General features: G+C 54.0%; 1 protein-coding gene across 2 annotated transcripts in view; it reads left to right on the top strand.

Moving 5' to 3' along the window:
• The window catches only part of ATG7 (autophagy related 7), a 133,796-nt gene that overhangs the window by 53,881 nt on the left and 56,588 nt on the right, over positions 1–23,327 (top strand). For both annotated transcript variants that reach the window (XM_060180707.1, XM_016185563.2), the window contains exons 12-17: positions 3,080–3,238; positions 5,303–5,497; positions 7,184–7,387; positions 9,548–9,663; positions 12,703–12,778; positions 18,141–18,221. In XM_060180707.1, the coding sequence (XP_060036690.1) occupies positions 3,080–3,238; positions 5,303–5,497; positions 7,184–7,387; positions 9,548–9,663; positions 12,703–12,778; positions 18,141–18,221 (831 nt within the window). The remainder of the gene's footprint in view (positions 1–3,079; positions 3,239–5,302; positions 5,498–7,183; positions 7,388–9,547; positions 9,664–12,702; positions 12,779–18,140; positions 18,222–23,327) is intronic.

Raw genomic sequence — 23,327 nt, 5'->3', positions numbered from 1 at the left:
CGGTTCGAGCCCCCGGCTTCCCACCTGCAGGGAGGTCACTTCACAGGCGGTGAAGCAGGTCTGCAGGTGTCTGTCTGTCTCTGCCCCTCTTATCTTCTCCTCCTCTCTCCATTTCGGGAAACGCCCCAGCATGGAAGTTTCCTCCAGTGTTTTAGGGTCCAGGCTCAAAGCTGGTACGTGCCCATGACAACATCAACTGTTTCGCTGGCCCTGGCCTTATTATTATTGTTGTTGTTATTTTTAATTAATGCCCACCCGTTGGATCCTCTTTTCTCAGCAGACATTATTATTATTTTTAAATATTTATTTTATTGATTTATTCCCTTTTGTTGCCCTTGTTGTTTTATTGTTGTAGTTATTATTGTTGTTGTCGTTGTTGGATAGGACAGAGAGAAACGGAGAGAGGAGGGGAAGACAGAGAGGAGGAGAGAAAGACAGACACCTGCAGACCTGCTTCACCACCTGTGAAGCGACTCCCCTGCAGGTGGGGAGCCGGGGTTCGAACCGGGATCCTTATGCCGGTCCTTGTGCTTTGCGCCACCTGCGCTTAACCCGCTGCGCTATAGCCCGACTCCCTCAGCAGACATTATTTTTCCTTTTTTAGTTTCAGACACACAGAGAGGAGAGACGATGGCACTGCTCCACCATTTACGGGGCTTCCCAGGTGCCTTAGGTGCCTTGCGTCTCCATGTGGTGCTGGAGGCTTGAACCTGGGTCCTTACTCGTGACAAAGTATGTACTCTACTGGGTGACCTATTTCCTGACCCCCCCCAGCCCCCAATAGCTATATTTCTATTATCTTTTTTCATTTGCTGCATCTCGGTGCTTAATATATGTATTTATTTTACTTTTATTTTAGACTTTTTTATTATCTTTATTTATTTGTTTATTTTACAGAGACAACCAGAAATTAAGTAGAAGGGGGAGATAGGAAGGAGAGAGACAGAGAGACACCTGCAGCCCTGCTTCACCACATGTGAAGCTTTCCCCCTGCTGGTGGGGATGGGGGGCTTGAACCTGGATCTTTGCACACTGTAATGTGTGTGCTTAACCAGGTGTGCCACTGCCTGGCCCCCAATATATATATTTTTTAAATCTCACTTGACATACAGTCATGTCCCTGCTAACATCAGTCAACACTGTAAATACTTGCCCATGTCTTTAAAATGTTGATTACCAGACCTTCTCTGGAGCCCGACTCAGTGAAGCATCCCCCAAAGGGAGGCTTTGATGTAACTCCCAGTCTGTCGGCGGGCGGAGCTGTGTGGCAGAGAGCATGGCCGTGTTGTCTGCATTCTTGCCAGTCTTGTCAGTCTCAGGGTGGAGACTGCTGGAAGTAGGTCTGAGCGCTGGAAAAAGCCCCAGAGACTCGTGTCCACTTTCCCCACCCCAAAATGCCTGCTGTGGGCATCCCCGGTGTCGAGCAGAATGCTCCCCACCTGTTGGGAATGTCAAGTCCTCCCATCTCTGCAGATAAGCCATCTTAGCTGTGTGACGGTCCCTCCATGTCCCCGGCCACGTCTGGTCTGTGCTCCTCCTCCTCCTGGCCTCCCGCACCTGCTCGATCAGCATGGCTGCAAGCAGGGCAGCAGCCCCCAGCACGCACAATTTTGGGGATTGTCCGTACGTCCAGGCCCCCAGCCCGGGGTGGGGGACGGCTGAGCTGGTGAAAGGAACGAAACTGGATACTTAGTGACGAAAGGTCACTAGTGGTCTTCAAAAGCAACAGCTGATCGAAACTGTGCTTTTGGGAGGAGTAGGTTCTGGCCTATCATTCTCCACCCAAATGTCAGTCTTGAGTTCCAGCTGCGTTTGCCCCAGAACCATTAATTTGATTAAGTTTCAGAGTTCCTAATGGAAAGATCTTGAGAAGGGGGGGGGGGCTCAGCTTGGCAGCTGCTCCTTATAAAAAAGAGAGGGAGAGATGGATCTTAGCTTGGCAGCCACTTGTAGGAACAGAAAAGGAAAGAGACAGGTCTCAGCTAGGAAACCCATCATTGTTGAAAGGGGTGGGGAGATGGGTCTCAGCTTGGGGACCATTCCGTTGTAGAAGAGAGAATCAGAGAGAAAGAGGGAGACGGGTTTCTGCTTGGCAGCTATTTGTGTAGGAAAGAGAGAAATAGAGGGAGGGAAAGACATGTCTCAGCTTGGGGACCACTCGTAGGGCTTCTTTCAGATCACTGTGCTTTTGCTGACTTACGGTTTCCTGAAGCATCCACACTCCCTGCCTGTAAAAGCAGAACAGTTAGTTGGAACACGGACTTTAGAATTCAGTCGCCAACTTTTCAACTGAGTGATTCTTCAAGGCTTCACGGGAGATGTCCCCAAAGGGTTCGAGATCAGGAAAAGTGTTCCTGAGAATCAAGACTCGTCCCTGGTACCCCAGGGACAAAGAGTTTGGCCCCTGGGAGGAGAAGGTCCGCGATCCCCAGTACTCCAGGGTGGGGAGTGGGGCAGTGCATCTCTGATGAGTCACGTTGGGCTTAAGGTTCGTTTGTTTAGACTCAGTGACTTGTGATTGACACCAAGGAGGGGCTGGGGATGCTGTGACTCCAATCAGAAGACTCACCTCACATCTCTCTCTCTCTGTGCTGCTGTCAGAAATAGTGACTCTGAGGGCCGGGTGGTGGCGCACCTGCTTGAGGTGCGAAAGGACCTGGGTTTGAGCCCCTGGTCCCCACCTGCAGGGTGGAAGTTTCACGTGTTGGGGAGCAGGGCTGCAGGTGTCTCTCTGTCTTCCTTTCTATCTCTCCTTCCCCTCTCAATTTCTCTCTGTCTCTATCCAATAAATAAAGATAATAATAATTTTTCTTTTTAACAGTGAATCCTTGAGCAGACCCTCTGTGACATTTCTTAACCTCAGTACTATAGAGAGTCAGACTCTGGGCGTGTGCTCACCTCATCTCTGAAAGGAATCAGACACTGTTGTTTATCCAGTTCTGAACTGCTTCAATTTGGCTTCCTCTATTGGGGGTCCCTGGCTGCTCTGAAGCAGAGCTCCCTCCTTCAGCCCCCCTCCCCCAGCATCATTTGGGCCGCTTCCATCAGATTCACAGCCTGGTTCCCTGTCCCCACGCAGGGCTGGGGTGTCCGACACATCACATTTGTGGACAACGCCAAGATCTCCTACTCGAACCCTGTGAGGCAGCCGCTCTATGAGTTTGAAGACTGCCTGGCGGGAGGGAAGCCTAAGGCCCTGGCTGCAGCTGACCGGCTTCAGAAGATATTCCCCGGAGTGGTAAGCGCTCTCCTCCTCTTTGGGCTGGAAGGCTCAAACCATAGGCAGGGCAACCCCAGGGCTGAGTGCAAGAAAGAAAGAAGACCAGAACAAGGGGGGTCGGGCAGTGATGCACCTGGTTAAGTGCACATAGTACTAAGCATAAGGACCTGCGTAAGGATCCGGGTTCAAGCCCCTGGCTTGCCACCTGCAGGGGAACACTTCATGAGCATTGAAGCTGGTCTGTAGGTGTCCATCTTTCTCTCTCTCATATATATATATCCCTGTCCTCCCTCAGTTTCTCTCTGTCCTATCTAAAAAAATTAGAAAAGGAAAAAATGGCTGCTGGGAGCCATTAAAAAAGGGGGTGGAGGGGCCGGGCGGTAGCGCAGCAGGTTAAGTGCACATGGCGCAAAGCCCAAGGATCAGTGTAAGGATCCCAGTTCGAGCCCCCGGCTCTCCACCTGCACAGTGCGTCAGGTCACGGGATCCCAACATGAGTTCACTTAGGATTTTAGAGTTGTGAACTTTTTCTCCTTTTCTTTTCTTTTTTTAAAATATACTATTTTTATTTATGTATTGGATAGAGACAGCTGGAAATCGAGAGGGAAGTGGGAGATAAAGAGGGAGAGAGGGGAGCCAGGCGGTGGTGCAGTGGTATAAGCGCACATGGTGGAAAGCGCACCGGTATCAGGATCCTGATCAGCCCCTGGCTCCCCACCTGCAGGGGAGTCGCTTCACAGGCAGGTCTGCAGGTGTCTTTCTTTCCCTCTCTCTGTCTTCCCCTCCTGTCTCCATTTCTCTCTGCCCTATCCAACAACAATGACATTAATAACAACAACAATAATAACAACAACAGCGATAAACAACAAGGGCAACAAAAGGGAAAAAATTAAAAAATAAAGTTTCTTTAAAAAAAAAGAGATTAAAAATAGAAGAAAAAGAGAGAGAGACACCTGCAGCCCTGCTTCACCACTCACAAAGCTTCCCTCTGACGGTGGGGACTGGAGGCCTTGCTCATGGTGACACGTGCTGTCAGCCAGGTGCACCACCACTGGCCCCTTTTTTCCCACCAAGGTTATTGCTGGGACTCCATGTCTGGACAGCTCCACCATTCCTGGTAGCCATCTTGTTTCTTTCCCCCTTCCTTCCTTCCTTCCTTCCTTCGTTCCTTCCTTCCTTCCTTCCTTTTCTTCCTTCCTTTTTTTAGTGGAGGTGAGAGACAGGAGGAGACAGAGAGACGCCTGCAGCCCTGCTTCTCCACCTGTGGGTCTTCCCTCCTGCAGGTGGGGAGCCGGGGGCTCGAACCGGGATCCTTAACGCTTCGCACCATGTGCGTATAACCCGCCACACTACTGCCGGACTCCCTTTTATTTTATTTTATGGAAGAGAGCAGGGAGGGGCCCCCATCAGCTCTGGCATCCACAGGGCTGGGGACAGAGCCAGGGCCTCCGGTGTGCAAGGCTTGTGCTCCAATGCCGAGCCACTTCCCTGGCCCTCGCTTTGCTCACTGTCCCTCGTCTCTGCGTCTCTTAGTGCCAGTTACAGGACAGATACCCCACGTTTGCTGCACAAAGGGGCCTGTTCATGAGGCCGCCACTGTTGCCTCTACGGGCAGGGTTCTCACTGATGGAGCGGCCCCGGGTCCAAGCTCACCTCTCCCTGGAGCCCCCTCTGCCTGGCACCTTCCTACTGTGCTCTAGAGGCCCCTGCCACCCCCACCCCAAACCCCCCCACCCGCACACAGACTCTGAACTTGCTGCTGCCACTGTTTCTTGCTTGAGTTCTAGGCCTCAGACTGAAAGTTGAAGATCAGGGCTAGAGCGGTGGCTTACTGGGAGAGGGGATATCTTTGTGTCGCCCTCTGTACTCAGCCCTGATTGGAGCCCGAGCACCATATGGACGGTGCCATCCCACCGGGGAAGCTCTGATGCTGTGCCCCCCCCTCTTTCTCTCTCTCTCTCTGTCTCTCGCTCTCATTCTCTCTCTCTCTGAATGAAAGAGTAGCCTGGGCACATGCCGGCTTGTAAGTGACTCAGCATACAGACTCATGCCATGGGATGCCCTCCCTATGTGTCTCCTCAGAATGCCCAGGGGTTCAGCATGAGCATCCCCATGCCCGGACACCCCGTCAACTTCTCCAGCGCCACCCTGGAGCAGGCCCGGCGGGACGTGGAGCAGCTGGAGCAGCTGGTCACCAGCCACGACGTGGTCTTCCTGCTCATGGACACGCGAGAGAGCCGCTGGCTACCCACTGTGCTGGCTGCCAGCAAGAGGAAGGTACGGGGGCCGCCCCACCACTGTCATCCATGCGTCCCCCGGGCCCTGCTCACGCAGAGCCCTCTCCCTCCTCACTGCCAGCCGGGATGCCAGGACCAGTGGTCAGTGGGCCTCCCTTCTGGACCTAACACTGGCTGACCTGTCATAAGTGTCAGGGGTCCGGCCTGTGCATGCCCCCACTCACCACACCTGCCACCTGGGGTCCTAGAGAAGGCTCGGGGGATCCTGGAGGCAGACGTGAGAACTCGGGTGGATGGGCACGTCTGCAGGTGCTGCCGCCCGGGAGACATGCGGATCAGTAAGCCTGGCAGGGCACCCCCGCCCCCATCACCTCCACCTGTGGACGTGACCCAAATGCCCGTCAGCTGTGCTCACTCACCACGTGGGACAGGCGCGCTCCGTCTGTGTGGCGTGACTGACAGGAGAGGTGGAGGAAAACAAACCACAGGGAGAGACAGCCCGCCCCGTTCACTGCAGCAGCAGCAGTGTGAGCTGGCGGACTTGGTTTCTCCTCTTGTTGTTTTTCCTTTTTTTTTTAATGTAAAATATCTATTCCCTTTTATCATTTTTCATTTATCTATGCCCTTGTTGTTTTCTACTTGTAGTTATTGTTGTTATGCATGTTGGATAAGACAGAGAGAAATGGAGAGAGGGGGAGAGAAAGACACCTGCAGACCTGCTTCACCGCCTGTGAAGCGACTCCCCTGCAGGTGGGGACCCGGGGGCTCGAACCAGGATCCTTACGCCGGTCCTTGCGCTTTGCGCCACCTGCACTTAACCCGCTGCGCTTTTTGTCTTCTGGCCTCCAGGGTTGTTGCTGGGGCTCGGTGCCTGCAAAAAGAATCAGAGAATCCACCGCTCCCCATGGCCATTTCTCCCTTTTCCTTCCTTCCTTCCACCCTTTCATAGGACAGAGGGAAATTGAGAGAGGATGGAGGGAGAGTGAGATACCTACAGACCTGCTTCACCCCTTGTGAAGCTTCCCTCCTGCAGGTGGGGAGCGGGGGCTTGAACCCAGGTCCTTGCACATGGTGATGTGTGCGCTTAACTGAACACAGCTCTGCCCAGCTGTCCTCACCCTCCCGCATTTAAATTTTTTTTTTCTAGTATACTTTTAAAGCTTGAATCTTCCAGATTTCCATATAATCAGACAGGTAGAGAATGAGTTATGACCAAGAGACATTGTTCAACTTGAAATCCAGAACTGATCTCAGGCCAGGCAGTGGCACACTTGATTAAGTACACATATTACAGTGTGCACACAGGTGGTGCACCTGGTTAAGTACACACACTACAGTGCTCGAGGACCCAGGTTCAAGCCCCTGGTCCCCACCTGCAGGGGGGAAGCTTCACGAGTGGTGAAGCAGGGCTGCAGGTGTCTCTCTGTCTCTCTCCCCCCATCCTCTCGATTTCTCTCTTTCTCTAGCCAATAAATAAGATAATTTTGAAAGAATGAGTTCAGAACTGGTCTCTAGAAATCTGGAGACTGGCGTGGTGTGAACTGTAGTAAAACATCTTTCCCAGGGACGGGCTCACTGTGATGGGGAATCCCGGCTAGGGGTCTTAGAGGCTTGGTCCCCCTCACAGCCCAGGGACCCCCAGCACAGCCATAGCTCACCCAGCGTCAGGGCGACAGGGCCCAGACCCGGCTGCCTCCCTTAACCCGTCTTCCCCTCGAACCCGCAGCTGGTCATCAATGCCGCCCTGGGATTCGACACCTTCGTGGTCATGCGGCACGGCCTGAAGAAGCCCAGGCAGCAGGAGGCAGGAGACGTGGGCCCCAGCACCCCGCTGCCCCCTGTGGACCCCCTGGGCTCCTCTCTCTTTGCCAACATCCCCGGCTGCAAGCTGGGCTGCTACTTCTGCAATGATGTGGTGGCCCCTGGCGACGTGAGTGCTTCTCCTCTCCCAAAAGCATGACTTGTGGGGGAGGGGGAAAGTCCTCCTGGGGCCCCTGAGCCGGTCAGCGGGGGCCAGGAACATTGCTGGCCTCCCCATAGCTCCTCTCTCCACAGAAGTATCCCCGTGGCCCTAGACCCTTCTGTCTTGGGAAGTGCCCCACACGGAACTGGGCGTCTTGGCTTCCCAGCTCTCCCCACAGGGGTGAGGGGCGTGCTCCGAGGCCTGCACCCCGAGGGGTGGGGCCCACCTGGGTGGATCCTCAGGGCAGGTGGTACAGGGTCCACGTCGTGCAAGATTCTGGAGCTTTCATGCCACCTCCTGAGCTAGAGCCTACAGCAGCAGCAGCCTCATCAGAACAGGGGCTCTGCCCCCTTCTTAAAAAAAAAAAACCCTGGGTTAGGGTTTAGGGTTAGGGTTAGGGTTAGGGTTTAGGGTTAGGGTTAGGGTTAGGGTTAGGGTTTAGGGTTAGGGTTTAGGGTTAGGGTTAGGGTTTAGGGTTAGGGTTAGGGTTTAGGGTTAGGGTTTAGGGTTTAGGGTTAGGGTTTAGGGTTAGGGTTTAGGGTTAGGGTTAGGGTTAGGGGTTAGGTTTAGGGTTAGGGTTTAGGGTTAGGGTTTAGGGTTAGGGTTTAGGGTTAGGGTTAGGGTTTAGGGTTAGGGTTTGGGGTTAGGGTTTAGGGTTAGGGTTAGGGTATAAACAAAATAAAAACAAACAAACAAACAAAAAACCTAAAAATGGGAGCAGGCCAGTAATGCAGTGGGGTAATTGCATGTGGTGCAAAGCTCAAGGACCGGCATAAAGATCCCGGTTCGAGCCCCCAGCTCCCCACCTGCCGGGGAGTCGCTTCACAGGCGGTGAAGCAGGTGTGCAGGTGTCTGTCTTTCTCTCCCCCTCTCTGTCTTCCCTCCTCTCTCCATTTCTCTCTGTCTTGTCCAATAATAACGTCATCAGTAAGAACAATAATAACTACAATAAAAAACAAGGGCAATAAAAGGAAATAAATAAGTATTGAAAAAACTAAAAATAAAAAGCACATTTATTTATTTTATTTATTCTTTTTTTAATTTTTTTTCATTTATTTTCCCTTTTGTTTATCCATTTCACTGGATAGAACAGAGAGAAATTGAGAGAGGAAGGGAAGACAGAGAAACACCTGCAGTCCTGCTTCACCGCTTGTGAAGGGACCCTCTCCCTGCAGGTGGGAAGCAGGGACTTGAACCTGGATCCTTTTGCAGGTCCTTGCTCTTCATACTATGTGTGCTTAACCAGGTGTGCCCCTGCCCGGCCCCCGAGACTCATTTATTTATGAGAGAACCAGGGCATCACCCTGGCACATGTGATGCCAGAGACTGGACTCAGGCCCTCGCCATCAAGAGACTAGCACCTTCCCCACAGTGCCACCTCCCGGCCCTGTTTCAGGGGCCCATAGTGATGCCTGTGTCACCCACAGGGTAGACAGCCAGGAAAGGGCCAAGCGGCCTTGGGAAGGAGGCAGACCCAGCTCAGCTGCACCAGGGAGAGAAGCCTTTGTCGGCTCCGATGGCCGTTCCAGTGGGGCCTCTGTCCCTCAGCCACCATGCCCAAAGAGGGAAACTGAGGCAGGACAGGCAGCACTTGACACTTGACAACAATAGTGGGAGAGAGAGGGAGGGAGAAGGGGAGAGAAGGAGAGGGAGAGAGTGGGAGAGAGAGAGGAGAGAGAGAGGGACAGGAAGAGAAGGGTGAGAGGGAGAGAGGAAAGGAGAGGGAGGAAAAGAGACAGGGAGAAGAGAGAGAGAGGGAGAGAAAGGGAGTGGAAAAGGGGGGAGAGAGGGAGAGAAGGAGAGAGAAGTGGGGAGAGACGGAGGAAGGGAAGGAGAGCAGGACTCAGGGCCTCAGGCTGACACGTCAGCTCCCCAGCCTCTGTGAGCCCCCAGCCACCTCTCATCACTGCCTCTGTGACTGCCTCATCCCCCCATCCTGTCATCATCTAGCTGCCCAGAAGGGGCAGGGGTCTGGGGGTTGTCTTTTCCATCCTGAGAGGGGTCCCCGAGGCTGGGTGGCATTCGCTGGCTGGGGGCCTCTGGTTCCAGGTGCCAGCTTCTTAGGGAGAGGGGGCTGTCCCATGTCAGACGCAGTGCACAGTGACCACCCCCTCTGTCCCCCCGCAGTCCACCAGAGACCGCACCCTGGACCAGCAGTGCACAGTCAGCCGCCCGGGGCTGGCCACCATCGCGGGGGCCCTGGCCGTGGAGCTGATGGTGTCTGTGTTGCAGCACCCTGAGGGGTGAGTGTGGCCGTGGGGGGCAGGTGCCTCTTTCTGGCTTTGCAGAGGGTGGGGCTTCACATCACTTCCGGGGGCTCGGGCTCTGACCCTTCTGGAATCCAGCTCTTTGAAAATTTCTTGCTGAGAGACTGTGCAAAAAGGTGAGAGTGTGGGCAGGGACCTAAGAACTCGCCTGGCTTTCTTCTGTTAGTTTAGATTTTGAAAGAAAGCAAGAAAAGATTGTATTTCTTCACAAGAAAGAGGGAGGGAGAACCAGAATAAGAGCAGAGAGAGAGAGAGAGGAGGAGGAGAGGGAACAAGAACAGTACCTGGGAATGAACTCAGGACCTCGGGCCCGGAAGTCCAGCGCTCCGACCCTTGTGCCCCCTTCCGTGCCTCCAGTCTTTATCTCCTTTGCTTATGTGGTGAGCACGCATGTGAGCCTGTGTAAGGCCCTGGGTTCAAGCCCCCTCCCCTTAGTAAAGTGCTGACACCCATAGCTGGCAAGAGGCAATGCTGGGCTTTAGCTCAGCCAGGTGGCTGCCAGCTTGCTGTTCGAGCACCCCGCTCTGCTGTGTGTGATGCCAGCAGGAGGGGATGGATTGAAAAGAGATCTGTTTGTCCAGTCCTGGGAAACGAGCATGAATATTCCACCGAGTGACTCAGCCATCAGCCCTGTGTGGAGGTGGGCTCCGCAGGGCGGGCGGGGCAGCCGGCACCCAGACGGAGAGACAGCTCGGTTTTGTTCGATCTCGTCTGCCTTCCTACCTCTCTGCCGTCAGTGCTGTGCTTGTCTTCCCCCTACTCCACTGCGGTGGTGTGCACGTCACGTGACGTTGATCACATTGCGTAACGCAGCGTCTTCCATTTCAGAATCTGAAACACAATGTGCCTTTAGGCCAGGAGACAGCTCGACTGGTACAGTGCCTGCCTTCCCATGCATGAGGCCCTGCGCTCAGACCCGGCATCACAAGGGTGCCCATGAAGGGTGGCGCGGCTCTGGCATCTCGCTCTCTCCCTCTCCATCTCCTCCCTCCCTCCCCCTCTCTCCCTCTCCATTTTCTTCTCCTTCCTCTCTCTCCCTATCCTTTTCCTCTCTCTCTCTCCCCCTCTCCTCCCTCTCCATCTCCTTTCCCCTCTCCCTCCTCCATCTCCTTTTCCTCTCTCTCTTCCTCCTCCATCTCCTTTTCCTTCCTATCTCTCTCTCTCTCTCTCTCTCCATCCCTCCCTGCCTCCCTCTCTCCCTCCCTCTCTCCCTCCCTCTCTCCCTCTCTCTCTGAGGAAACAGTGTATAAATTGAGCTAGAGGGGCTAGTCTGGGTGCTCCCCACACACAGGGCCTTCCGCCCTCGCCCCTGTGCCTCTAAACGCCTCAGGTGCTCTGCGTGATGAGGTTGGTGAGGAGACGTGAGTGGAAGGGCACTGACCAGCCCTTTCTGCACCCAACTCTGCTCCTGGCATCTCCGGGAGCCCGGCCCTCCTCTCCTCCCTGCTGGCTTCTTGTGCCTGTTTCGTGGCTGAGGGAACTGACCCTCCAGCCTTTGCTCAGCACTCTGGTCCTTTGATTTTTATGATGATGATGATGACGATTGATTGATGATGATGGTGATGATTTTTTTTTTGCCTCCTGTGTTGTCACTGGGGCTTGGTGCCAGCACTACAAGTCCACTTCTCCTGGTGGCCATATTTTCCATTTTACTGGATAGGACAGAGAGAAATTGAGAGAGAAGGGGAGATAGAAAGAGAGAGACACCTGCAGAGGTGTCTTGTGAAGCAGACCTGCTGCAAGTGGGAAGTGGGGGCTTGAACCTGGGTCTTTGGTCTTAGTACTATGTGTGCTTAACTGGGGGTGCCACTACTCGGCTTCCAGGTCCTTTTGTTTTTATAGCCTCCAGGGTTCTCACTGGGGCTCGGTGCCGGCACTACAAACCCACTGCTCCCAGCGGTCATTTTTTCTTTTTTTTTTTTCCTCCTTTTTATTTGCTAAGATAGAAATTGAGAGGGGAGGGGCCAGGTGGTAGCACACCTAGTTAAGTGCACACACTACAGTACACAAAAACCTGAGTTCAAGCCCCAGGTCCCCACGTGCAGGGGGAAAGCTTCACAAGTGGTGAAGCAGGGCTGCAGGTGTCTCTCTGTCTCTCTCCCTCTCTGTCTCCCCCACCCCTCAAATTCTCTGTCTCTCGAATAATTAATTAATTAATTAGTTTTCTTTAAAAAAATGAGAGGAGAACAGAGGGAGAGAGAGAGGCCAGGTTGCAATGCACCTGGTTCAGCACACACATTACCATGTGTAAGGACCTGGGTTCAAGCCCCCACTCCCCACCTGCAGGGGGAAAGCTTCACAAGTGGTGAAGCAGGGCTGCAGGTGTCTCCCTGTCTCTCTCCCTCCCCTCTCAATCTCTCGATCTCTCTCTGTCCTATCAAATAAAATAGAAAAGAAAAGGAAAAAATGGCCATCAAGTTGAGTTCCAGAGATAACCCTGGTGGGGAAGAAACACACAAAGAGAGACATCGGTGGTGGCACAGCAGGTTGAGTGCACGTGGCATGAAACGCCCCAGCTCCCCATCTGCAGGGGAGTTGCTTCACAACTTTTCCTTTCTCTCCCCCCTGACTTCCCCTCCTCTCTCCATTTCTCTCTGTCCTATCCAACAATGACGGCATCGATAACAACAACAACAATAACCGCAACAACGATAAAACAACTAGGGCTACAAAAAAGAAAAAAATAGCGTCCAGGAGCAGTGGATTCGTGGTGCAGGCACCAAGCCCCAGCAATCACCCTAGAGGCAAAAATTAAAAAGAGAGAGATATCTACAGACTTGGTGACGCTTCCTCTGCAGGTGGAGAGTGGGGGCTTGAGCCCAGGTCCCTGTGCATGGTAGCATGTGTGCCCATGCAGTGCACCCCCACCCTCAGCCCCCACCCCTGTGCTGGGCCTCCCCCAGGGGAGGGGCTGCTGATGAGGACCTGCCCCTGGCAGGGGCGAGGGGCTGCAGTTACCATGTGAGCGGTTCCAGATCCCCGCAGGCTAACAGGGCCTCTCTGTCCTCTGCACAGGGGCTACGCCGTGGCCAGCAGCAGTGATGACCGCATGAACGAACCACCCACCTCCCTGGGGCTGGTGCCTCACCAGGTGAGTGGCCACGGCCCCTCTGGGCCCAGACCCCAGGGCTGCGGGTGGTTCTGCTGTTGCCCCAAGGAAGGCAGGAAGCAGGAGAGCAGGCGTGGAGGGCAGGCCTTTGACAGAGAACGAGCCCAGGGCCGCAGGCGTGGCTATAGCCCAACTCAGGGCTCTAGGAGAGTCCTTGGCCACGTCTGCAAACCCTGCTGAGCCTTATTTTCTTTAAATATTATCTTTATTTTTTATTTCCTTATTGGGTGGAGACAGTCAGAATTTGAGAAGGAAGAGAGACAGAGAGACACCTGCAGCCCTGCTTCACCGCTTGTGAAGTTCTCCCCTGCATGTAGGGACCGGGGCCTTGAACCCAGGTCCTTGTGCACTGTAACATGTGCGCTCAACCAGGGGCACTACTGCCCTCTGCTGAGCTCTTCTTTGTGTGTGTGCAAGCAAGGTGCCACTGGGCTTGTCCGGGGCCCAGTTTCCTGGTTATTTGACAGCAAGAGGACAGACAGCACAGCACTGCTCCCCCATATCTGGAGCTCCCTCCAGCTGTGTGAGGTGTTCCCATGTGGAGCTGGGGCCGCAGTCAAACACTCCAGCGGCTGTGCTGTGCCCTGGCCCCAGTCAGTAGCACGCCTGGGTCAAGTGCACACATTACCATGCATAAGGCCCCAGGTTCAAGCCCCAGCACCCCACCTGCAGGGGGAAGCCTCACTAGCGGTAGAGCAGGGCTGCAGGTATTTCTGTCCCTCTCCCTCTACCTCCCTCTCCCCTCCCAATTTCTCTCTGTCTGGTCAAATCAAATAGAAAGGAAAGGAAAAGAGAGAGAAAGAGAGAGAGAAATGGCCACCAGGAGCCATGAGATCACACTGAACCCCAGAGACGACCCTGGAGGCAAACAAAAACCGCGATAGGGTTGAGCCCACCTGCGCTCCAGGAGCCCGGGGCCAATAGGCCAGAGGGTCAGCTTGGAGGGGTGGTGGACACCCTCAAAGGAGGAGACCCCTCTTATTGAATCTGAGAGCCATGAAAGATCCTTCAGAGGGGAGGGGACAGGCTGAGGGGCTTTGTCTTTAGCCCCGCCCCCCAGCACAGGGACGGGACTGGAGACCAAAGCACCTCTCTGTATGAGCATGAAATATGGTCACCGGTCTGCTGGCTCACGGTAGCCTTAAGGTGCCCGTGCTGGTGCCCAGCCGGGTCCCGTGTGGCTCGAGGGGCTTGATCACTGGCCTCTGTCTCAGCCCCGTGTCACCCCCTCCACTTTCACCCACTCATTTTTTTAACTTATTTTTAGTTTTTATTAGTAATTTAATATTGATTTTAAAAATTACGAGATAACAGAAGTACAATTCCAACACCACTCCCACCACCAGAGTTCTGTGTCCCTATTCCCTCCCCTGAAAACTGCAGTGCTTCTCCCAAGGTCACAGACACGGGTTGACTATGATTTCCAGAACTCTCTATAATTATATATATATGCCCATTTTTTTCTATGTTCCTGCCTTCTCTTCCTCTCTTAAGTCACACCTCCACCTGTTACTACTTCTGAGTGTCCTTCCTTTTTTCCTCTTCTCTCTCTGAGTCCTGATGGAATTGGGGTTCAGAGCCCTCTGGTCATCTTCCCCTATTATTTCTCCCCCTTCGGAGAAGGTGGAACATCTGGCTTCTGCCACTGGACATGGGTGTTGCCTGGTGGACCCACACCCCTAGCCTGTTTCTATCTTTCCCTAGTGGGGCAGGGCTCAGGAGAGGTGGGGCCCCAGGACACACTGGGGAGATCGTCTGCGTGGGGGTGGGGGGGTCAGGATGGGATCATGGGGAGAGAGCAGAGCATGCGTGCACTCCGCAGCTGAGCCACCTCAGGTCCTGGCTTCTGTTGAGCTGGGGGGGTGCCCCCCCCCTTGCCTGGCTCTCTGGTGGGAGATGCAGGAGCAGAAAGGACTCCCCTGCCCCCTAGGAGGCTGATCTTCTGGCTGATCAGCTGGGCTGTTTGGCAAAACCTGTTCCCCCAGAGCTCCCCAGTGAGAAGCAGTCCCGCCTCCCTCCTGGGCGACCTTGGTGGGGGTGGCTTGGGGGGTCCTCAGCTTCTCCAGGGCGGCTGAGAAAGGCGGAGCTCAGGGACCTGCCTGGGAGCTCTCGGACTTGCCAAACCCCGGGCTCCCTCTGCCTCTGGAGTTCTTTCTTCCTGTTACTTTCAGAGAAAAAACAAGTAGGACAAATCCACAAGTAGAACAGGGCCCGGGAAGGAGGTTCTGGCCTGGGAACTCCCCAAGTGAGGCAAACGCTGAGTCTTAGCTGTGCCCGCTGGCATTTACTCAGCCGTCTTGCCTGCTCCCTGCCCCCATAATCCGCAGGCCTGGGGCTTTGCTTGAGGTCTCCTGAGGCCCAGAAATGCTTGTCTCTGTGCTCAGCCTGACTGCTGGGGAAGACGCTTAAGGAGAGAAGTGATAACATACCCCCCTCCCCCTTTTTGTTTTTAACCTGAGCCCTGCTCAGCTGTGGCTGATGGTGGTGCTGGTGATTGAATCCGGGGTTTTGGAGGCCTCAGGCAAGAAAGTCTTTTTGCAGAACCAGTATGCTCTCCCCGGGAAGATGAGTCCTAATTCCCAGGAGTGAGCGTCTGAGCCTGCCTTTTTGGTCTTCTCTCTCTCCCTCCTCCCCTCCTCCCTCCCCCTCTCTGCCCCTCACTGGGGCTCCTAGCTGTCTCCCCCACCCTGTCTCTGTGAGCAGGCTGGCAGTCATGAATATTTCTTGGCACACTGTGGATGTAGCTCGATGCAAGGAGAGAGAAGCCCACTCAGGAGGGAAGCAGGTTCCCTGTAGCCACCTCCCATGGAAAAGGGGGTGGTCTTCTCAGCAAGCGCTCCCGGGCCCAGAGCCTCAGCCGCCCACACCCGGCTTGCCAGCCAGAGGTGCCTTGGTTGTGCTGCTGGGCATGGCTCAGACGTGAAAACCCGGGCTCCGTCCAGGCACCACAGCTGCTGGAGCAGTGCTCTGATCTGAGAAAGATGAAATGCCTTTGCTTATGATGTTGCTCTGGAATGTTATGTCATTCCTGAGATGATGTCAGGGATAAAAGTCACATTTCTGTCTCTCTTTTGTAAATAACTAACATTTTTAATTTTTGAACTTTATATTTTATTTTTAAATAGAGCCAGAAACTGAAAGGAGGGGGGGGAGAGAGAGATACCTAGTTTGTAAAAGCCTGAACATGGAAGCAATCCAGATACCCGTGTCTTGGGAGGGACTTGAATGGGTCATGTTAAGTGACCTAGGCCAGAGAGAAGCGGCTGAGTACCTGGTGATCTCCCTTCCAGGTGGAAGCAAGAGAAATGGAAACAGAGGGTGAAGCTTGGACTGAGTGGGCAGCTAGGCAGAGGACTCTGGACTGGGGGCAGTTGGGACAGCGTGTCAGGTGTTCAGTGCTACATAGAGAAAGGGGGCTTGAGCTAGTGGTGGGGATGGTGTGAGGGCATCTGTCACAGGGACGTAGAGACTGCACCTATGTGTCAACTGTTCTGTAAACCAGTATTTCTCCAATAGAATGATATAAAAGAGGGAGAGACAGAGAGAGAGAGAGAGAGAGAGAGATCCGCAGCCCTGCTTCACCACTTGTGAAGCTTCCGTCTGCAGATGGGGATGGGGGCTTGAACCCAGGTCTTTGCACACTGTAATGTGAGCACTTAACCAGATGCACCCCAGAAGACACATTTTCAAAGACTCTCAACAAGGCCAACTAATACTCCAGATGTTGGGTTCTCGTCTACCCAGCACTGCAGACCTTGGGTGGCAGGGAAACCTGACCCGAGGGTGAGGACACTCTGGAGATGGTGGTAGGCCCCTTCTTATGGGCAGGGCTTCCAGCCTGGTGCTAGCGGTGAGGGAGGAGGCCCGAGCTGGGACTCTGGGAATCAGCTGACCTAAAGCAATAGCTTTGAAGACAGTCTGGCATCTAGGAAAGTAAGGGGAGAAAGAGGCTGGAAATAAGGTGTAGGAAGAGGGAGCAGAGGGTGGACTCAGAGATGTCAGCTCTGAGTCCATCCATCCATCTGTCCATACTCTAGCAGTGATCTCAGTGAGAAGCATGAAGCTCCCTGCCTGCGCAGCCCCAGAGGCCAAGGTTCCAGGTCACTGCCCACACAGGGGACCTGGAGCCGGCTGTCATGTGGGCATTTATGCTCCAGGTGGCGCTGTTCCCCCATAAATCCAGTGTCGTGCGTGTTCCCTGGTCTCCGCTCTGAGCCGGACGGAGAGCCTGTTAGGACGGAGCCTGCCTCTGCGGTTTCTTCCCAGGCCTTCTCACCTACTGAAAGCCCCTGACTCCTCCCCACCCCCAAATACACCTGACACCTGAGAGTCACAGTCAACTCAGTGACCCATTAATCCGTGAAGACAAGACGTGGGAATCAGGACTCGGTTCTTCCAGAGCCATGTAAGATGGGGCCTGCACAATAGCTCACTCGGAGAGCACACTGCTTAGTTGTGCTCGCAGCTCAGGCTCGAACCTGGCCCTCCCCCTGAATCGGGGGAAACTTGGGTGCTGCGGTGTCTGTGTCTCTGTCTGGGTTCTGATGAAAGTCAGCCCGAGGCTGGAAGAAATAGCTCACCTGGACGGTGTGCAGCTTTGCCATGTGTGTGACACAGGTTCAAGCACAGCCATGCCAGTGCTATGGGCTCGCTCTCTCATTAATTCTGATTATCTTTACTTACTTACTTACTTACTTATTTATTTAGCAGAGCACTGCCCAGCTCTGGCGTACCGTGGTTCAGGGGATTGAACCTGGGACTTCAGAGCCTCAGGCTTGAGAGTCTGTTTGCATAACTATTATGCTATCTACCCCTGCCTTTTATTATCTCTATTTATCGGATAGAGACAACAAGAAATCCAGAGGGGAGAGGATGAGAGAGAGAGAGAAAGAGAGAGATGCCTGCAGCCCTGCTTCACCACTCGCAAAGCTTTCCCCCTGCAGGTGAGGACCAGGGGCTCGAACCTAGGTTCTTGTGCTCTGTAACATGTGTGCTCAAGCAGGTGCACTGTCACCGGCCCTGTCTCTCTGTCAACAAGGAATGAGTAAAAGTTATTAAACCATAAAGTTCACAGCTCCCTCCTTGTATTCTGAACATGCTTTGCGTTTGGGTCTCAAACTATATAAAGTCTGGCCGTGGCTCCCAGTGACACCGAGTGTCCACAGCCAGCAAGCCCCTGTCTCTCCTGCCTCAGCCTCCCCGCCCCAGACTCACAGTGGGACGAGAGACACAGTCACAGGCTGGTCTTGGCTCAGGACGCCACGTCCCTCCAGACTCCTGTCAGGAAGGGCCAGGCCTGCCACCGTGCCTCTGGCTGGCTTCACATGAATTGCTTTCTTTCTAGATCCGTGGATTTCTGTCACGCTTCGATAACGTCCTTCCCGTGAGCCTGGCGTTTGACAAGTGCACGGCCTGTTCTTCCAAAGTAAGTCACTCTGCAATGGGTGGTGGGGGGTACGGGGTGACAGAAAGACAAAGGCTGTCAGCTGGAAGGGGGTGTGGCCACACACACCAGTGAGGATTTGGGGGGGTTGTTTGTTTTGTTTGTTTCCAGAGTCCCCGGCCTAAGGGAATGGAGCAAAGAGACTGAGCTAGGCATCTGTCTTCTGTGTGGATGCCCGAGGCACAGCCGTTGAGGCGGGACTGTCCCCTGGGCTGGTCTCTGTCCCTTTGTCGCTCCTGGAGCAGTGAAGAACGAGGAAGATTGGGCTGGGGGGAAGGGTGTCTGTTACAGATCCCCATCATGGCCAGGGAGAGGTGAACAGAGGTGGGGGGAGGAGGGTCTCAAGGAAGGGGCGCCAGTGAGAGGGCACCTTAGGTCTAGACTCTCCCAGAGGCTCTAGGATGAGAACAGCCGTGTGGCCTCAGCTCTGCAGGGACGGTGTGGCCTTTGCATGTGGCTCGAGGACAGGCCGAGCTCTCGTCACCCCTGCACAGCATGTGTGGCAGCTAGTCTCCCTGCGGATGCCGCTCTGAGCACCACCCCCCACCCCCCACGCCTAGTGATAGGATAGGAGCTGGGTGCTGAGAACATGCAGTTCCCGGCGGCCCTGGCGGGCAGGCTCAGCCAGTGAGCACCAGACTGTGTACTCAAGCCTCAGGTTCAATCCCTGACACCCCCCACCACCACCACCATGTACTCTGGTCTCTCACTCTCTCAAAAAGAGATCTCTGAAACTCACGACTCCTGAAGAAAACCTTCTCCTATGTCTGTGCTGCTTAGAACGGCACCGGATCAGGAATCCAAACCCTGGTCTCAGGGCTGTGACCCGGGACACCTCTGCTGTGTAGCCGCCATCTGGCCGTGGGAAACGGGGCAGTTTCTAGGAACAGTCTCCCCTCGAGTGGACAAGCTTGACTCGGGCCGTGCTTCTGAGAAGCCTGGGGCTGGCCAGTTTCTGGAAAAAGCAAAAGTCATCTTAGACTTGACAGATGGTCTTGATGAATCTGGTTGGTTCTTGTGTGCCTGAGAATCTAGCTTCCTCCCCAACGTGCACCTTTTTTTTTTTTTTTTTTACTTCAAGCAAATTTAGCTCGTGTTTGGTCACTCTGTACCCCCAATGTCTTGTGGAGACTGAAACATGTCCTGCTGGGGTGTCAGGAGAGTCGTGGAGTGTGTCTCAGGCCACTACGCAAAACTCCGTCATAACTAACGACAACCCAGTCTGTCATCTGACTGCTCAGGCAGGGTTCCCAGGGCATCTGTGTATCCTGTCTTCAAGTGTGGGGCCAAGAGACCACTCACTAGGTGGTGTGGCTGCCCCCCCCCCTTCAAGTCCTGGCACCAGGGGCAGCTCTGGCCCTGTGCTGTCTGCCTACCCCACTCTCTTTCTCTGAATGAAAAAGTCTGCCAGGGAGTGGTGAAAGCACGTATGTGCAAGGTCCGGCTCAGCACAAGTAATAACACCAAAAATAATCCCACCTTCTGAAAATGTCGGGTGTTAGAGCTCCATACTCTGTGCTCTCCAGTGGAGAGTCTGTCTGTCCCCCGTCAGTCCCAGGGCCACGCAACCGCAGCCACATCTCAGTGTGTGTGACTCTCTCCAGAGTTGGCGAGGAGGCGAAATAAGGACACTTAGGGTCTCACCAGGAAAGATGAGCCCTCATTCTTCCTCCTCCTCATTCAGTTTACCCTTGAGCATCACACTCACACCGTCAGCAGGGGCCCGGGACTCCCCAGAACGGCTCCCCTGCTCCTCTCCCACTCAGGGCAGGCAGGCATTAAACTCAACACAGGTGTTGGCTGTCCTGTTAGCCAGATTACTTCCTGTAGGCGGGCATGCTGGGAGGGCGGCTTCACACACACAGGCCAGGTGACTTGGACAAACGGACCTGGGTTTGAACAGCTGTGCTGCTCCCAGAGTGATCACATTCCACGCAGCCCAGGGGGGTGGGTTCCCTTTGTGCCAGAGAGGCTGCCTCACGGTGCTCAGATTTCCTTACAGCGGAAGCCCCCCTGCAGGGTGCCAGCCCCCTACTGAACTCGAGGTGGCAGAAGCAGTTGCCCTGCTGCCCTCCTCTCCCTGCCTGAGGGGTTTCCTTACAATTTGCTTCACATGGTTTACACCGGATCACGTCAGACTGGCCTGTGCTTCACGAAATGTCTGGGGCTTTAGAAGAACTCTTTTTGGACATCTGTGAAGTAATTTCTCCCTTTAGTTGTTAGTTTATTGATTGATTGATTGATTTACCTATTTATTTATTTATTTATTTATTTTTGTCTCCAGGGTTATCGCTGGGGCTTGGTGCCTATACCACGAATCCACTCGCTCCTAGCGGCCATATTTTTAGATAGGACAGAGAGAAATTGAGAGAGGAGGGGAGGTAGAGAGAGAGAGCGAGTGACACCTGCAGACCTGCTTCACCACTTGCGAAGAGTTCCCCCTGCAGGTGAAGAGTTGGGGGCTCGAACCCAGATCCTTGTGCGAGTCCTTGCACTTTGCACTATGTGCCCTTAACCAGCTGCACCACCGCCTGACCCCTTTATTTTTCTTTTAAAATTTTTTTCTGTAGCCTAAGTCATTACACGTGTCTTAATTTAATCACAAATACAGAAAGATCGGGCAGTAGTTATCTGTGCGACAAAGCCCTTGTTCACACACACACACACACACACACACACACACACACACACACACTCTGCTCGTCCGTCCGTCTGTCCGTTTCCCTTTTATAAGGCTGGAGGCAGGGAAGATGCAGAAAGCTAAGTCGTCAGCACACACATCACTGATGACCTCTTAAAGAAAAGCATGGCCAGGCCGGGAGGGGAGGTGGTGGTGAGAAGCCCCTTCAGTCCAGTGTCTCTGATTGCTTCACAAGACTGTCTAAGCTGACGCTGTCTGCCACTGGGACTTCAAAAGGTCCTTCCCAGAGCTCTGCCAGTTGTTCAGCAGTTCTGACAAGTTTATGGCCCACGCGGAAGACTGCTCCAGCAGGAAGTCTAGTTCTGAACCATATCCTTGGAAAAACTTTTCTTCGAGACAGCTCTGGGGGAGTGGGGGGTCTTTGGGGACCGACTTTCCTGGTGGGTATAATTTGAAGCATACAGAAAAGCTGCAAGACCAGGTTACACTCACATAGTACAAACCACAAGCACCCACGCAAGGATCCGGGTTTGAGCCCCCGGCTCTGCACCTGCAAGGAAGACTCTTCACAAGCAGTGAAGCAGGTCTGCAGGTGTCTGTCTCTCTCCCTCTCTGTCTTCCCCTCCTCTCTCATTTTCTCTCTGTCCTGTCCAACAACAACAAAAGCAGCAGCAGCAACAACAGTGGAAAAAAGATGGCCTCCAGGAGCAGTGGATTCGTAGTGCAGGCACTGAGCCCCAGTGATAACCTTGGAGGCAGAAAGAAAGGGAGAAAGGAAAAAAGAAAGAAAGAAAGAAAGAAAGAAAGAAAGAAAGAAAGAAAGAAAGAAAGAAAGAAAGAAAGAAAGAAGTTGCAAGGCTCATACAAGCAACTCCTGTATGTCCTTTGGCAGGTTCACCCATGCTTACACCACACTGTGTGTGTGGGGGAGAGAGAGAGTGTGTCTGTCTGTCTGTCCCTCCCTCTGCGTCCTTTCCCCACCCCTTCCTTTTCTTGAAGCATCCAGCGTGAATCGGAGGCATTGTGGGCCTTTGCAACCAAATCCCTCTGTGTCGACTTCCACGGGACTGGGCTGGACTGGGCTCTCGTCTTACCTCAGCCCAGCCCACGCGTCACCGGGCAGTCACGTTGGCACGGTGCCTTTGTTCTGCCTCCGCACCCAGCCCCGCCCAGCCAGCAGGGAGCAGGCCCCCCCTTCCCCTCCCTCTAGGAAAGTCCCTGAGCCTCAGCGTCCTGACGCTTTGCCAGTCCCCTGGGTTGGGGTTGGTCTAATGTTTCCTTCTGATTAGATTCTGGCTGTGAGATCTGGGCAGGGGTCCCAAGAAGTGATGGTGTGTTTATTCACACACCCCCTCCGCCGCACCAGCGGGAAGGTGAGAACCCAGCCGTCTGCTCACAGTGCTTTTTTCCAGGAGAAAAATCTCCACAGGGAAACGCATGAGCCTGAAAAGAGTGAGCTGGGGCACTCTGACAGTGTGTGTCATTGCAGGGGCGACCCGGGATACTCACTCACCCCCAGAGGACCCCCCAACACCCGATGGGCTGGGGACAGGGGGCAGAAAATTGAGATGTCACCTGTTGGTTTTCCCCTTAGACACACCTAGGTGCCACCTCCTGGCATGTATGAGTGTGTGTGTGTGTGTGTGTGTGTGTGTGTGTGTGTGTGTGTGTGTGCATATGAGTATGTGTGAGAGTGCATGTGAGTGTGCATGTGTGTGAGTGTGAGTGAGTGTTCATGTGAGAGTGTGTGTGCGTGAGTGTGAGTGCATGTGTGTGAGTGCATGTGTGTGTACATGTGAGTGTGAGTGTGCATGTGTGTGTGAGTGCATGTGTGTGTGCATGTGAGTGTGTGAGTATGCATGTGTGTGAGTGCATGTGAGTGTACATGTGTATGAGTGAGTGTGTGAGTGTATGTGTGTGTGAGTGTTCATGTGAGTGTGAGAGTGTATGTGTGTGTGCATGTGGGTCAGTGTGTATGTGTGTATGTGAGAGTGAGTGTGTGTGAGTGTGCGTGTGTGTATGTGAAAGTGTGAATGTGTGTGAGTGTGCAAGTGAGTCTGTGTGAGTCTGTGTGTGTGTACATGTGTGTGCGTGTGTGTGACAATCCCCGTGTCCCTGGAACCCAGGGCTTCAGGCTGTCCCCAGTGCTCCCTGCACGGCCCTTACAGCAGTGTCCCCATCCCAGTTCCCTTCACCGTCACCGTCAGTGTCACGGTCACCGGGACACTTTATAGAGATGCAGCCGCCAGGCCGAAACGTCAGCTGGGACATTGGTTAACAACTCGCAGCCCTGTGCACGGGGTCCTGGTGTCTCCGCTCCTGCCAGTGGGGATCACACCCCAGAGTGACTTGCTCGTGTCGCTGTGGCCAGGGAGAGCTGGAGGGCCAGGGGCCACCTGCTAGTTCCTGCTCCTTGGTTCTGCCATCACCAACCTGCCTATTTTCTC

This window comes from Erinaceus europaeus, chromosome 21 (genome assembly GCF_950295315.1).
Source record: "Erinaceus europaeus chromosome 21, mEriEur2.1, whole genome shotgun sequence".
NCBI classification, from domain to species: Eukaryota; Metazoa; Chordata; class Mammalia; order Eulipotyphla; family Erinaceidae; genus Erinaceus; species Erinaceus europaeus.
This window is presented reverse-complemented; position numbering and strand designations above follow the sequence as displayed.